Source organism: Ranitomeya imitator, chromosome 2 (assembly GCF_032444005.1).
Source record: "Ranitomeya imitator isolate aRanImi1 chromosome 2, aRanImi1.pri, whole genome shotgun sequence".
In the NCBI taxonomy this organism is placed as follows: domain Eukaryota; kingdom Metazoa; phylum Chordata; class Amphibia; order Anura; family Dendrobatidae; genus Ranitomeya; species Ranitomeya imitator.
In genome coordinates, this window is record NC_091283.1 from 795018373 (window position 1) to 795031364 (window position 12992).

Sequence of the window (12992 nt, forward strand, 5' to 3'; positions counted from 1 at the left end):
ACTGAGCTCAGTTGCCTCGTGCTATGTTCATTCTATGACCGCTGAGCCCAGTAACTGGCTGCCGTGGTCACGTGGAGTAGCCGCATATGTGCGTGTCCTAATAAACGTCTAGGAGAAATACATTATTATGTGGGTTACTCAGGCCTGTTGTGGTTAATGTTTTTGCAATCAAAATACGGTACTTGTTACTGTTTCCTTTTTAAAAGCTTCATCCCAATCACCATTGATTTTGCAGCTCCTCTGTGTCCCTCCTCCCCACTGCTCAGTTCTCACCCTGCTCAGTACAAGCTGCTGCTACCTGACTTGGACTCATTAATTCTCACACTCTGTAGCTATATTCTTAAACTGCTCATTTTAACGTCATACTTGTTTCCTTTAATAACTCTTGTGTAATCAACTTATAGGGATCCACAGATTTATAGGAGTTTTTCCCTTTTTGAACAGATCATCGGTCTAAGATCTGTGGGGTCTGGTACCAGTCACCTCCACTCCAATTGAAGAGAATAGTAGCTGATCTGCAGTAGCCGCTAAGCTGTCTGGAGCTGTGGTGTTCCTCTGTGTACACAGTTTGCATTCGGCTGCCACTGGAGCTGATGACGGCTGACCAGTGGGGATGCCGAGTGTCAGATCCCCACCAATCTTGTATTGATTTCCTATCCTAAGAATAGATTATTATTTTAAAAGTAGTAGACAATCCCTCTTTAGGACTCACAACAAAGCATTCCGCTGGTAAAAAAAAATTGAGGTGGACTTGGATTTGGGCTTTTATTTGTATGTAGAGATGTTCCATAACGCGGACACATGCCCTAATATGAGGCTTTCATATTGGGCTAACTTTAATGGAAAACCGCTCGACTGTAAGGCTGTGTTCCCACCATGAGCGTATCTGATTCTGCATATTTTGCTGCCTCTCAAAAACAGCATCTTCTTACAAAAAATCTCATGGCCACTTGTGTGTTTTTTTTTTTTTGTGTTAATTTTTATTTTAGAAACTTTACTCAGCGTAAACTGACCTGCAGTGTTTATTTCAGAACTGCAGCATGACAATTTCTTTTGCAGGTACGCAGAGTTTTTCCGTGCGGATTTTCTCATAGACTTGCGGAAAATCCACAAGTAAAAATCATACATGTGTTTTTAGTGCGGAACGATCTGGAGAAGATCTGTATGGAGGAGTGGGCCGAAATCCCTGCAGCAGTATGTGCAAAGTCGCTGGAGAGCTGTCACACAGACCGCTCTCCAGCGACCAACGATGCCGGTAACCAGGGTAAACATCGGGTAACTAAGCGCAGGGCCACGCTTAGTTACCCGATGTTTACCCTGGTTACCATCCTAAAAGTAAAAAAAACAAACGCTACATACTTACCTACAGCCGTCTGTCCTCCAGCGCTGTGCTCTGCACTCCTCCTGTACTGTCTGTGTGAGCACAGCGGCCGGAAAGCAGAGCGGTGACGTCACCGCTCTGCTTTCCGGCTGACCGACACTCACAGCCAGTACAGGAGGAGTGCAGAGCACGGCGCTGGAGGACAGACGGCTGTAGGTAAGTATGTACTGTTTCTTTTTTTTTTTTACTTTTAGGATGGTAACCAGGGTAAACATCGGGTTACTAAGCGCGGCCCTGCGCTTAGTTACCCGATGTTTACCCTGGTTACCAGTGAAGACATCGCTTGATCGGTGTCACACACGCCGATCCAGCGATGTCCGTGACGAAATAAAGTTCTGGACTTTATTCAGAGACCAACGATCTCCCAGCAGGGGCCTGATCGTTGGTCGCTGTCACACAGAACGATTTCATTAAAGATATCGTTGCTACGTCACAAAAAGCAACGATATCGTTAACAATATCGTTATGTGTGAAGGTACCTTTAGTCAAGAACTACAGGAAACGTCTGACCTCTGTAATTGCAAAGGGTTTTTGTACCATATATTAGGTTTTTTTTTTCTATTGAATCAAGTGCTTATTTCATGCATTGAATTGGAACTTAATTATGTAAAAATATACGGTACTTAATTTCCCCATTGAAGGTTGTGATTGAAGGAAACCCATAATCCGTAATGAGGGAAAATGTTGGGTTTCGTTTTGGCCTGCGGTTCAGACAGCGTGTGAATGTTAGGTTGCCTTTTAATGATCTTATCCACAGCATCATCTCATGACATGTCATAAAAATCAGGGTCTGATTGGGGTTTCTGGCCACTTCTCAAAGAATGGGGTTCACCACATCCTCAAAGTCAAAGTTCTAATTCAGCCAAACACATGGTATTACAGTATGATGTTTTACGATCAGCCTTATATTGATTGATGGTTTGGCTGAGTATAGCAGCAAAATATGCCAAGTAGAATGTCCGCCAGTAAGTGTTGGCTAAATGATATGTCCATGCTTGAAGTGATTAGAGCCTTATTATTACTATAGGATTACTTATTGTTACACATACAGGCGTTGCACGTGGTTCGTGGACTCACTGTGCCATGGACCTTGACCCACCCTGGAGGGGCATAACTAAGCAGCTACCTTGGTGTTCACTGGAGCCTCTAGTGGTGAGGTCAGGCTTGTGCAGCATGTAGCTGCCAGGTACCACTCCAGGTCGGCATCCTGCAGTAGCAGCTGACTGCAAGGGTCTAAGCCTTTAATCCAGACTCCTGGACAGGGCAGGACATCCTCTTGGGACAGATTCAGACTGTACAGACAGAATGGTCACTTGGGTCAGGTTCAGACACAAAGGTCTCGGGTGACAGTTTTAGTACAGCAGATGTGGCCATCTGGTACAGATACCGCGGATGTGGTTTCAGGATGTGAACAAGAAACAAGATCAACCTATACTGGACTAATGGGAGTGGTTAGGGTGCCTTTTCTGCAAGATGCCTCCCAACTATTGGCTGGGGGAGACGCCTTGCAGGTGATTACAGTAACAAAATGCCTCCCAACTGGAAGCATTTTACCATATGTGCTCTGCCACTTTAAGAACAGGGGATCGCACATATTAGACGCTCCGCTGGGAACTGCGACCCACAGACCAGGAAACAGGAGCACAACTGAGACCACGCCAGGGTTGTTAGTAAAGCTACTTTCACACTGGCGTTTTTTTTTAATACGTCGCAATGCGTCGTTTAGGGGAAAAAACGCATCCTGCAAAGTTGTTTGCAGGATGCGTTTTTGCCCCATAGAGTAACATTACCGACGCATTGCGACGTATTGACACGTCGCAACCGTCGTGCGACGGTTGCGCCATGTTGTGGCGGACCGCCGGGAGCAAAAAACGTTAAATGTAACGTTTTTTGCTGTCGACGGACCGCTTTTACCGGGCCCCCACCTCCCTGCATCTCACAATGGGGCAGCGGATGTGCCGGAGAAATGCATCCGCTGCACCCGTTGTGCAGCGCATCCAACGCTGGCGTCGAAATCTCGGCCCGACGCACTGCAACGGGCCGAATCCGACGCTAGTGTGAAAGTAGCCTAAGCCGGCGTCCCTGCATGGAGGTAGATGGGGACACCAGGCCGTAGCGCTGCACTTACGTTATTTCCATGGTATACATTTTGTGAATTATTTTTGAAAGCTTTCCACATAGTAAACTTTCCAGCATCAAAACATAACATTGTGAAAAAAAAAAAAAATATTATTGATTTTAGGACAATCATAGGTCTGGTAGTCAAGTAGGCTGAGGAGCAAATATTAATTTTACAATTGAGACCAATTTTACGGTTCGTTGATGTCGGAGTTTGTGAATGCTATTGCTTTGAAGGTGACATTTTAGGTATTGATCCTATTTGACAAAATTTACTAAAAGTTACTTTTTTGTGTATTTTGTTTCACAGTATCGAGGATCCGGCTTAAAAATGACAACCTCATGGAGCGATCGCTTGCAGAATGCGGCAGACCTTCCCGCCAACATGGATGGCCATGCAATGAAAAAATATCGCAGGGAAGCTTATCACAGGTGAGCTGGGGACTTTCGTGTCTTCACCGCCCCATCCGACTTTTTTTTTTTAAAGCACAAATACACTGAAGTGCCCTTTGGTGGAGAATTTGGTGACTTCAGTTGTCACAAATGTTTGCATTATCCAAATCTAACCAGCTTTTTCTAAATTTCGTGCTGAGGTGGGGCGCCTGCAGTTTGCATCCTCTGCAGCTAATCTTCGTTGTGGTGGGTGATTTCTTTCGGTAATGCTTAACCAAGGTTGACAACTTGATTATTTATTTTTATTTTTTCTGGGTAGCTTATCAAAAAACCACAGATGGACAACTTTTTTTTTTTTTTTGTGTGGACACAATGAAAACTGTAATAAATCATTAGAGGTTGTCCAGTACTTTTTCATTGATGACCTGTCCTTAGGATAGGTTGTCAATGTCTGATCGGTTGGGGGGCACACCCGCCCATCAGCTGTTCTCGTTGGCAGCGGCGGCCGACCGGAACTGCTCGATTGCGGAGCTACTCCATCTTCTGGTATTGGCCGCGTCAGGGTACTGCTCATCCGCTTCAAATCAATAGGAGGCGCACATGCAGTACTCGGACCGATTGGACACTGATGATCTGTCCTAAGATAATCCTGGACAATATCAGGAAACTATAGGAGTTTCTGGTTGTGTCTTTATCACACAGTCCCTCTGGATTAATGTTCTTACTCATTTCTTAGGCTCGAGCAATTCTGAAATTTACAAGTTGTCTCTACATGGACTTTAAAATTGGATTGAGCCTGGGGCTTAATTGATCAAGGTGTTAACCACCATCCTGGTACAGATGTGTTTTTATACGTTTGGTGCCTTTAATGTGCATTAAAACCTGCCCACACATGTACCAGGAAGCTGCAGAAGAAGCAGGCCACTTACTTTTGTAATTACTCATTATATTTGTGCAATTGACAGCTTCATAATAATGAAGCAGTAGAGTAATTAACCAATTCCTCATCTCAACAACATGGAGAAGCCACATACAGCAGCCTGTATTCTGATGTGTGGTTGCACACACAAGCTCCTGGTGACATGGACTTGGTTTTTCCATTCTATTGGAAAGACTGATTTCAGTAAGACGTAATTCAGCCCGACCGTGTGGGTCTGAAGAAGGAAGTTATTGTTTTTTTAGGCTGGAGATGCTGGGACCCTGATAGTTTCTACATGGGAAAAGTGATTAATGAGGTCCTCAGGAATTTTGCCTAAAAAACAAATTATATATATATATATATATTTTTTTTTTTTGTACTGTGGGATGGATAATGGTACGTTTTGGATTTTGATGTTATGCAAAATAATCAAAGATTCAAAGTAATGACAAGAATTGAGAAAAAAATAGACCTGATATTATTCATTGTTCTCCGGCACTGCACCGTCAATGTCTTTGGGCTTCTTTTTGTTTCTCAGCTCATTCTATATACCAGCTGCAGTACCAGACATGGCCCTTACAAACTGGGGCGCTGTTTCTGGAGAAATAAAATGCAGGGCAACTTCTTTAATTCACATTAGTTCCTGATGACATGGACTTGGCTTTCCCACCCATTGATCAGAACACATTTAAAAAGGCTGATTTTTAGGAAGGCCACATTCAGCCCACTATAGTTTTGGTCCATGTGCCGTTGTAGTCAGCAATTGACCCACAGTATTTGTATCTTTCCTCAGCATGCAAATGAATTGTGGTGATTGAGCGTTGGGTGTCCAGAATACTGTCATATGACATACACACAGGCAATGCTACAGAGAGGCATAATGCAGTGCAAGATGTCAGTTTTCACAGTATGTATGTTTGTTGTATGTTTCTGTGTATGCATGTGTAATATATATATATATATATATATATATATATATATATATATATATATATATATATATATATATATATATATATATATATATACATATACACACACACGCATATATACACACACACACACACACACACACACACACACACACACACACACACACACACACACACACACACGTATTACTATGAATTAACACATGTGGAATTATATACTTAACAAAAAAGTGTGAAACTACTGAAAATATGTCTTACATTCTGGGTTCTTCAAAGTAGCCACCTTTTGCTTTGATGACTGCTTTGCACTCTCTTGGCATTCTCTTGATGAGCTTCAAGAGGTAGTCACCGGGAATGGTCTTCCAACAATCTTGAAGGAGTTCCCAGAGATGCTTAGCACTTGTTGGCCCTTTTGCCTTCACTCTGCGGTCCAGCTCACCCCAAACCATCTCGATTGGGTTCATGTCTGGTGACTGTGGAGGCCAAGTCTTCTGCGGTAGCACCCCATCAGTCTCAAATAGTGGTCAAATAGCCCTTACTCAGCCTGGATGTGTGTTTGGCGTCATTGTCCTGTTGAAAATAAATGATGGTCCAACTAAACGCAAACCGGATGGAATAGCATGCCGCTGCAAGATGCTGTGGTAGCCATGCTGGTTCAGTATGCCTTCAATTTTGAATAAATCCCAACAGTGTCACCACCAAAGCACCCCCACACCATCACACCTCCTCCTCCATGCTTCACTGTGGGAACCAAGCATGTAGAGTCCATCCGTTCACCTTTTCTGCGTCGCACAAAGACACGGTGGTTGGAACCGAAGATCTCAAATTTGGACTCCTCAAACCAAAGCACAGATTTTCACTGGTCTAATGTCCATTCCTTGTGTTCTTTAGCCCATACAAGTTTCTTCTGCTTGTTGCCTGTCCTTAGCAGTGGTTTCCTAGCAGCTATTTTACCATGAAGGCCTGCTGCACAAAGTCTCCTCTTAACAGTTGTTGTAGAGATGTGTCTCCTGCTAGAACTCTGTGTGGCATTGACCTGGTCTCTAATCTGAGCTGCTGTTAACCTGCGATTTCTGAGGCTGGTGACTCGGTTAAACTTATCCTCAGAAGCAGAGGTGACTCTTGGTCTTCCTTTACTGGGGCGGTCCTCATGTGAGCCAGTTTCTTTGTAGCGCTTGATGGGTTTTGCCACTGCACTTGGGGACACTTTCAAAGTTTTCCCAATTTTTCGGACTGACTGACCTTCATTTCTTAAAGTAATGATGGCCACTCGTTTTTCTTCACTTAGAATTTGTATTATGGCAAGAAAAAAGCAGCTAACAGTCTATTCAGTAGGACTATCAGCTGTGTATCCACCAGACTTCTGCACAACACAACTGATGGTCCCAACCCCATTTATAAGGCAAGAAATCCCACTTCTTAAACCTGACAGGGCACACCTGTGAAGTGAAAACTATTCCCGGTGACTACCTCATGAAGCTCATCAAGAGAATGCCAAGAGTGTGCAAAGCAGTCATCAAAGCAAAAGGTGGCTACTTTGAAGAACCTAGAATATAAGACATACCGTATATACTCGAGTATAAGCCGACCCGAGTATAAGCTGCCCCCCCCCCCCCTAATTTTGCCACAGAAAACTGGGAAAACTTATTGACTCGAGTATAAGCCTAGGGTGGAAAATGCAGCAGCTACCGGTGAATTTCAAAAATAAAAATAGATGCTCCATACCGTTCATTATGTCCCCATAGATGCTCCACATAAAGCTGCCCCATATACAATGCTCTACACCGTTCAGTATGGCCCCATAGATGCTCCACATAAAGCTGTGCCATATATAATGCTCTGCACCGTTCATTATGGCCCCATAGATGCTCCACATAAAGCTGTGCCATATATAATGCTCTGCACCGTTCATTATGGCCCCATAGATGCTCCACATAAAGCTGTGCCATATATAATGCTCTGCACCGTTCATTATGGCCCCATAGATGCTCCACATAAAGCTGTGCCATATATAATGCTCTGCACCGTTCATTATGGCCCCATAGATGCTCCACATAAAGCTGCCCCATATACAATGCTCTACACCATTCATTATGGCCCCATAGATGCTCCACATAAAGCTGCCCCATATACAATGCTCTGCACCGTTCATTATGGCCCCATAGATGCTCCACATAAAGCTGGGCCATATATAATGCTCTGCACCGTTCATTATGGCCCCATAGATGCTCCACATAAAGCTGCCCCATATACAATGCTCTGCACCGTTCATTATGGCCCCATAGATGCTCCACATAAAGCTGCCCCATATAGAATGCTCTGCACCGTTCATTATTGCCCCATAGATGCTCCATATAAAACTGTGCCATATAGAATGCTCTGCACCATTCTTTATGGCCCCATATAAATCTGTGCAATATATAATGCTGCTGCAATAAAAAAAAAAAAAACACATACTCACCTCTCTTGCTTGCAGCTCCTCAGCGTCCCGTCTCGGCGTCTCTCTGCACTGACTGTTCAGGCAGAGGGCGGCGCGCACACTAGTACGTCATCGCTCCCTCTGACCTGAACAGTCAGAGCAAGAGGACGTGGAAGACGGCGCGGCGCCCGGCGTGTGGAACACGGACAGGTAACTATGAGATACTTACCTGCTCCCAGCGTCCCTGGCTCCTTCCCCCGGACAGCTGGTCTCCGGGTGCCGCAGCCTCTTCCTCTGTCAGCGGTCACCGTTACCGCTCATTAGAGAAATGAATATGCGGCTCCACCCCTATGGGAGTGGAGTCCATATTTGTAACTTTAATGAGCGATGCCACGTGACCGCTGAACAGGGGAAGAGCTGCGGCACCGAAGACCGTGGGACGGCAGGGGGAGCCGCCGGGACTAGGTGAGTATGCGACACGCTCTCTCCCCCTCACCTGCCGACCCCACCGCCGACCGTGACTCGAGTATAAGCCGAGAGGGGCACTTTCAGCCCAAAAATTTGGGCTGAAAATCTCCGCTTATACTCGAGTATATACGGTAATTTGAGTAGTTTCACACTTGTTTAAGTTTGTAATTCCACATGTGTTAATTCATAGTTTTGATGCCTTTAGTGTGAAAATACAGAAAAATCTTTAAATGAGAAGGTGTGTCCAAACGTTTGGTGTGTGTGTGTATGCATATATGTGTATATATATATATATATATATATATATATATATATATATATATATATATATATATTATAAAATTTATATTACACTTTGATTACGTTTTATTAGAGCAAATATATGTATGTGTTGCGACTTCCTGTAAATGAAACACTTGGTCATAGAACACCCAGGATTATTATTATTTTTATTTATTTTATTTTTTTTACAGCTAATTTGCTGTACTATAGATGTCACTGTGGCAATCCCGATGATATTTGTTTTTGGAAATTGCTATTTCGGCAGGTTCCTAGTACAATGGCGGCTGCATTTCATACAGTGCATTTAGTTATTCACCGTTCAGAGTAGCCGTTTCTCTAATTACCTGGTAATGTAGCTTTCAGCGTCGGGTAGATTCTCGTGCCCTTATGTCACTCAATAAAAAACCTTGTTATCCACGGAGAGTGTGCCGGGAGTGACCTAAACAACAACACACACGTTTCGTGAGTAATACTGACGTTTTATTAATAGGAGGCTGAATCGCTCCGCCCGCATTTTGGCCTGTAAAAGGTATTGTTTGTCCGTCATGTGTATCAGTCATAACTGTATGGAAGACGTTCACTTAGGGATTTGTTCTGTTTGATGTACAAGTGGCATTAATCTAGCTAAGGAGACAGGACAATAACTGAGTCTTTCCAACCAATTGGATAGAGTCCAATATGGAGCTGTTCCGGCCGCCCTCCATGTACGTGGACTGCGGGGATCTAGATGCAGCTCACAGGTATCGTGTCCTAAAATTCTATTTTACTAGCACACCTAGAACCTGATCTGTCAATAAGATGGGACTAATTTATACTAATGATTAATGGTCTATATGCACCAAATGTTTGACTCCCGATCCTTCCACATAGGTTCTTGGTGTTTAGTCTGATTTTCGTGCCCATGAGGTCCCTGTATTGTATGACTCCTGGCCCGAGTCTCGTGTAATAACATGACTGGCGTTATTGACTTCCTCTTATGATTGTTATCTTCTTGTTTAACCCCTTAATGACCGCCAATACGTCTTTTAACTGACCTGAGATATAAGAGAATATCCTCCCCATACAGATGACAATCCAGCATCTGTTGGTTGTACACTATAGCTGACAACTTGCTGTACCAGCCACGATCAGTGTTTGCACCATCTAAATCTGTTTAACCCCTTAGATGCTGCTGTCAATAGTGACTACATCATTATAAATGGTTAACAGAGTGTGGGGGCTTCTTCTTTGTCCCAATTGGTGCCCTCAGATCATGATTTTGTTGTCCTGATGTTTGCCATGGCAATTCATGACCAAATAGCGGCCTTAGAGTCTGACGGCTGTAGTAATCTGTTTAGAAGTTAGCAACATTTAGGTGGTAAAAATACACATTTTCATTTCTGTCATACCACTTTGCATTAATTCCTGTAAAGCACCTGAAGGGTTAATAAACTACCTGACAGCAGTTTTCAATATGTTTAGGGGTGCTGTTTTTAAAATGGTATCACGTTTGGGGGTTTCCCAATATATGGGACCCCTAAAGTCACTTCAAACATGGGTAAGTCCCTAAAAAAATAAATTTTGTAAATTTCTTTGAAAAAATGAAAAATTGCTGCTACATTTTTAAACCTCCTAAAATGCTAGCAAAATAAAATAACATTTTACAAATTGTCCTGATGTAAAGCAGACATGTGGGAAATGTTATTTATTAATGGTTTGCTGTTGTATGACTATCTGGTTTAAAGGGATAATCATTCAAATTTAGAAAATTGCTAATTTTTTAACATTTTTCTCAAATTTTTGATATTTTTTATAAATAAACACAAAAAATGTTGAACTAAATGTACCATTATCATAAAGTATAATGTGTCACGAAAAAACAATCTCAAAATCACTGGGATTTGTTGAAGCGTTGCAGAGTTATTACCACATAAAGTGACACTGGTCAGATTTCAAAAATTTGGCTCGGTCACTAAGGGGTTAAGTGAAAAAGTGAAAATATTTTTTCAGAACTTATTTTTCGTGCTTTTATATTCCGAAAAGTTTTTTCTAGCTATGACTCCCTTTTCCCAAACACTAGATACTGCCAATTTTAATGAAAAAACAGAAACGCCGTTCTGTAGAATTGATTGATTTGTGATCTGCCTTTCTGGTAGTTTTTTGCTTGAGATGATTTGTTTCTTTGTGGTTTTAGCTGCCAGCAAATCTAGAAATATTTGGCCCCAGTCAGACTGACAACATATTACATTATTTCTTTGGTGTTGGTCTGTGCTACACTTACATGTGAAAAAGGAATCTTGCTGATTATGTATGGTGTGTTTTTTTTTTTTTTTTTTTCTTTTTTTTAGGGGTCTCATTACTTACTTAAAATAAAGTGTTTTTCTCATGTTAGTCACTCATCCCCCTATGATTTATCGATCACTGGCTTTCCAATTGCAGAGACCCCAGGCGATCCCTAGAAATTGATCTGGCCTCAACAGAGCCCCATCCTGAATGGCAGGGAAGTCTGCATGCTCCATTCCACTATGGGACTGCTGGTTTAGCACTGTACTCTGCCTTCTCCGTCAGTCCTATGGACCATTAATGGAGCCAAGGTCCCCATTGAGATAGTACTTTGCAGAACCCTCTTACCAAGTTGAAGAGCCCTGTTCTTGGGATCGATAAGGGGGCCTGGCAGTTGGACCCCCAGCCATCCAGGGACTTATACTATGGGCAGAAGATAATCAAATATCCCCTTCCCTCTATGTCCAGCCAAATAGAACATTCATGTTTATGGCGGTGTCTGGGATAAACTCTTTGGTTGTAAGGCCATCAACCACCTTTCCATCTTTTGTAATTTTGGGCAACCTCTTTAATACCTCGTTTGCCGTGTTTCTAGCACTGTGTTGCCATGCCAACTGAAGCATCATACATCTCTTGATCCAGTTCCAAACTCTAAAGACTCATACGAGAAGGAAATCGTACATGCACGAGACTGGACCGACAGGTTCTTAGAAAATAAGAATTCTTAAAACCCTGACCTAAAGAATACCGAGAAGCCGATTCACAGGGTGTTGCCATACTATAGAAATAACCCCATATGTTTAAATGGCTCGTGCTTGTAATTACCATGTGCTGGAATGCCCGTGTGTTGTGACTGATGTCGGAAATCTTTTGTGCAGGAACATTTCTTACTTGACAATCAAGAATGTGTTTTTCAAAACAGATCTAGGTGACACCTATGGTGAATCATGTCTTTTCCATCATTCATTATTCCGATCATCGAGGTTCGTTATTACTTGATCCTACTGAATTTCAGACTGTGGGTGCAGCTACTGCAGCTGGAGCGATGCGGCCATTTACTGCCGTTACACAGCGCCCTCCTTGTTCCCATGGCTGTATCTGGTAGTGCAAGTTGGCCCCATTTAAAAGCTGCAGTACCATACATAGCTGAGAGGGGTACAGCATTGAATGTTGAAAAACTTAAAATTATTTTCAACTGAAACTTTAGGTTATTCCCTATCCACAGGATATGTGATGACTTGCTGATCGCTGGGGATTAGTGATGAGCGAGTACACTCGTTGCTCGGGTTTTCCAGAGCACGCTCGAGTGGTCTCCCAGTATTTGTGACTGCTCGGAGATTTAGTTTTCCTTGCCTCAGCTGCATGATTTACAGCTGATAGCCAGCTTGATTACATGTGGGGATTCCCTAGCAACCAGGCAACCCCCACATGTAGTCAGGCTGGCTAGTAGCTGTAAATTATGCAGCTGTGTCAACAAAAACTAAATCTCTGAGCAGTCACAAATACTTGGAGATCACACTCGCTCATCACTACTGGGGATATGTCTTCTGCAACCATTGTGATCCTGAGATCAAGGCTCTGTAAACCAAGAAATTTGCTTTCCTGGGCCACCATCTTCTATGGATTGGCGGCGCACATGCTTGATCTGCACTCTATTCATTTGCTATGGGACTGGTACAAATGACCAAGCACTGAATAAATTATACCTTTTTAATATTTTGGGACTATCACTTTTTCCTGCTTTATGAATTGGTTTAGCATGCTGCATCATCAATCTCATGGTTGAAGAGTTAAGCCCTAGGAGGCAATGCTCCCTTA

The 12992-nt window shown here is 42.9% G+C and overlaps 1 protein-coding gene across 3 annotated transcripts in view; it reads left to right on the forward strand.

The window, feature by feature from the left end:
• Positions 1-12992, forward strand: part of NT5C2 (5'-nucleotidase, cytosolic II) — a 96912-nt gene that overhangs the window by 38266 nt on the left and 45654 nt on the right. For 2 of the 3 annotated variants that reach the window (XM_069753707.1, XM_069753705.1), the window contains exon 2: positions 3810-3931. In XM_069753707.1, the coding sequence (XP_069609808.1) occupies positions 3831-3931 (101 nt within the window). In that variant the 5' untranslated portion in view covers positions 3810-3830. Of the gene's footprint in view, positions 1-3809; positions 3932-9505; positions 9653-12992 lie in introns of those variants that run through there. The other variant, XM_069753706.1, reaches the window with a different exon arrangement.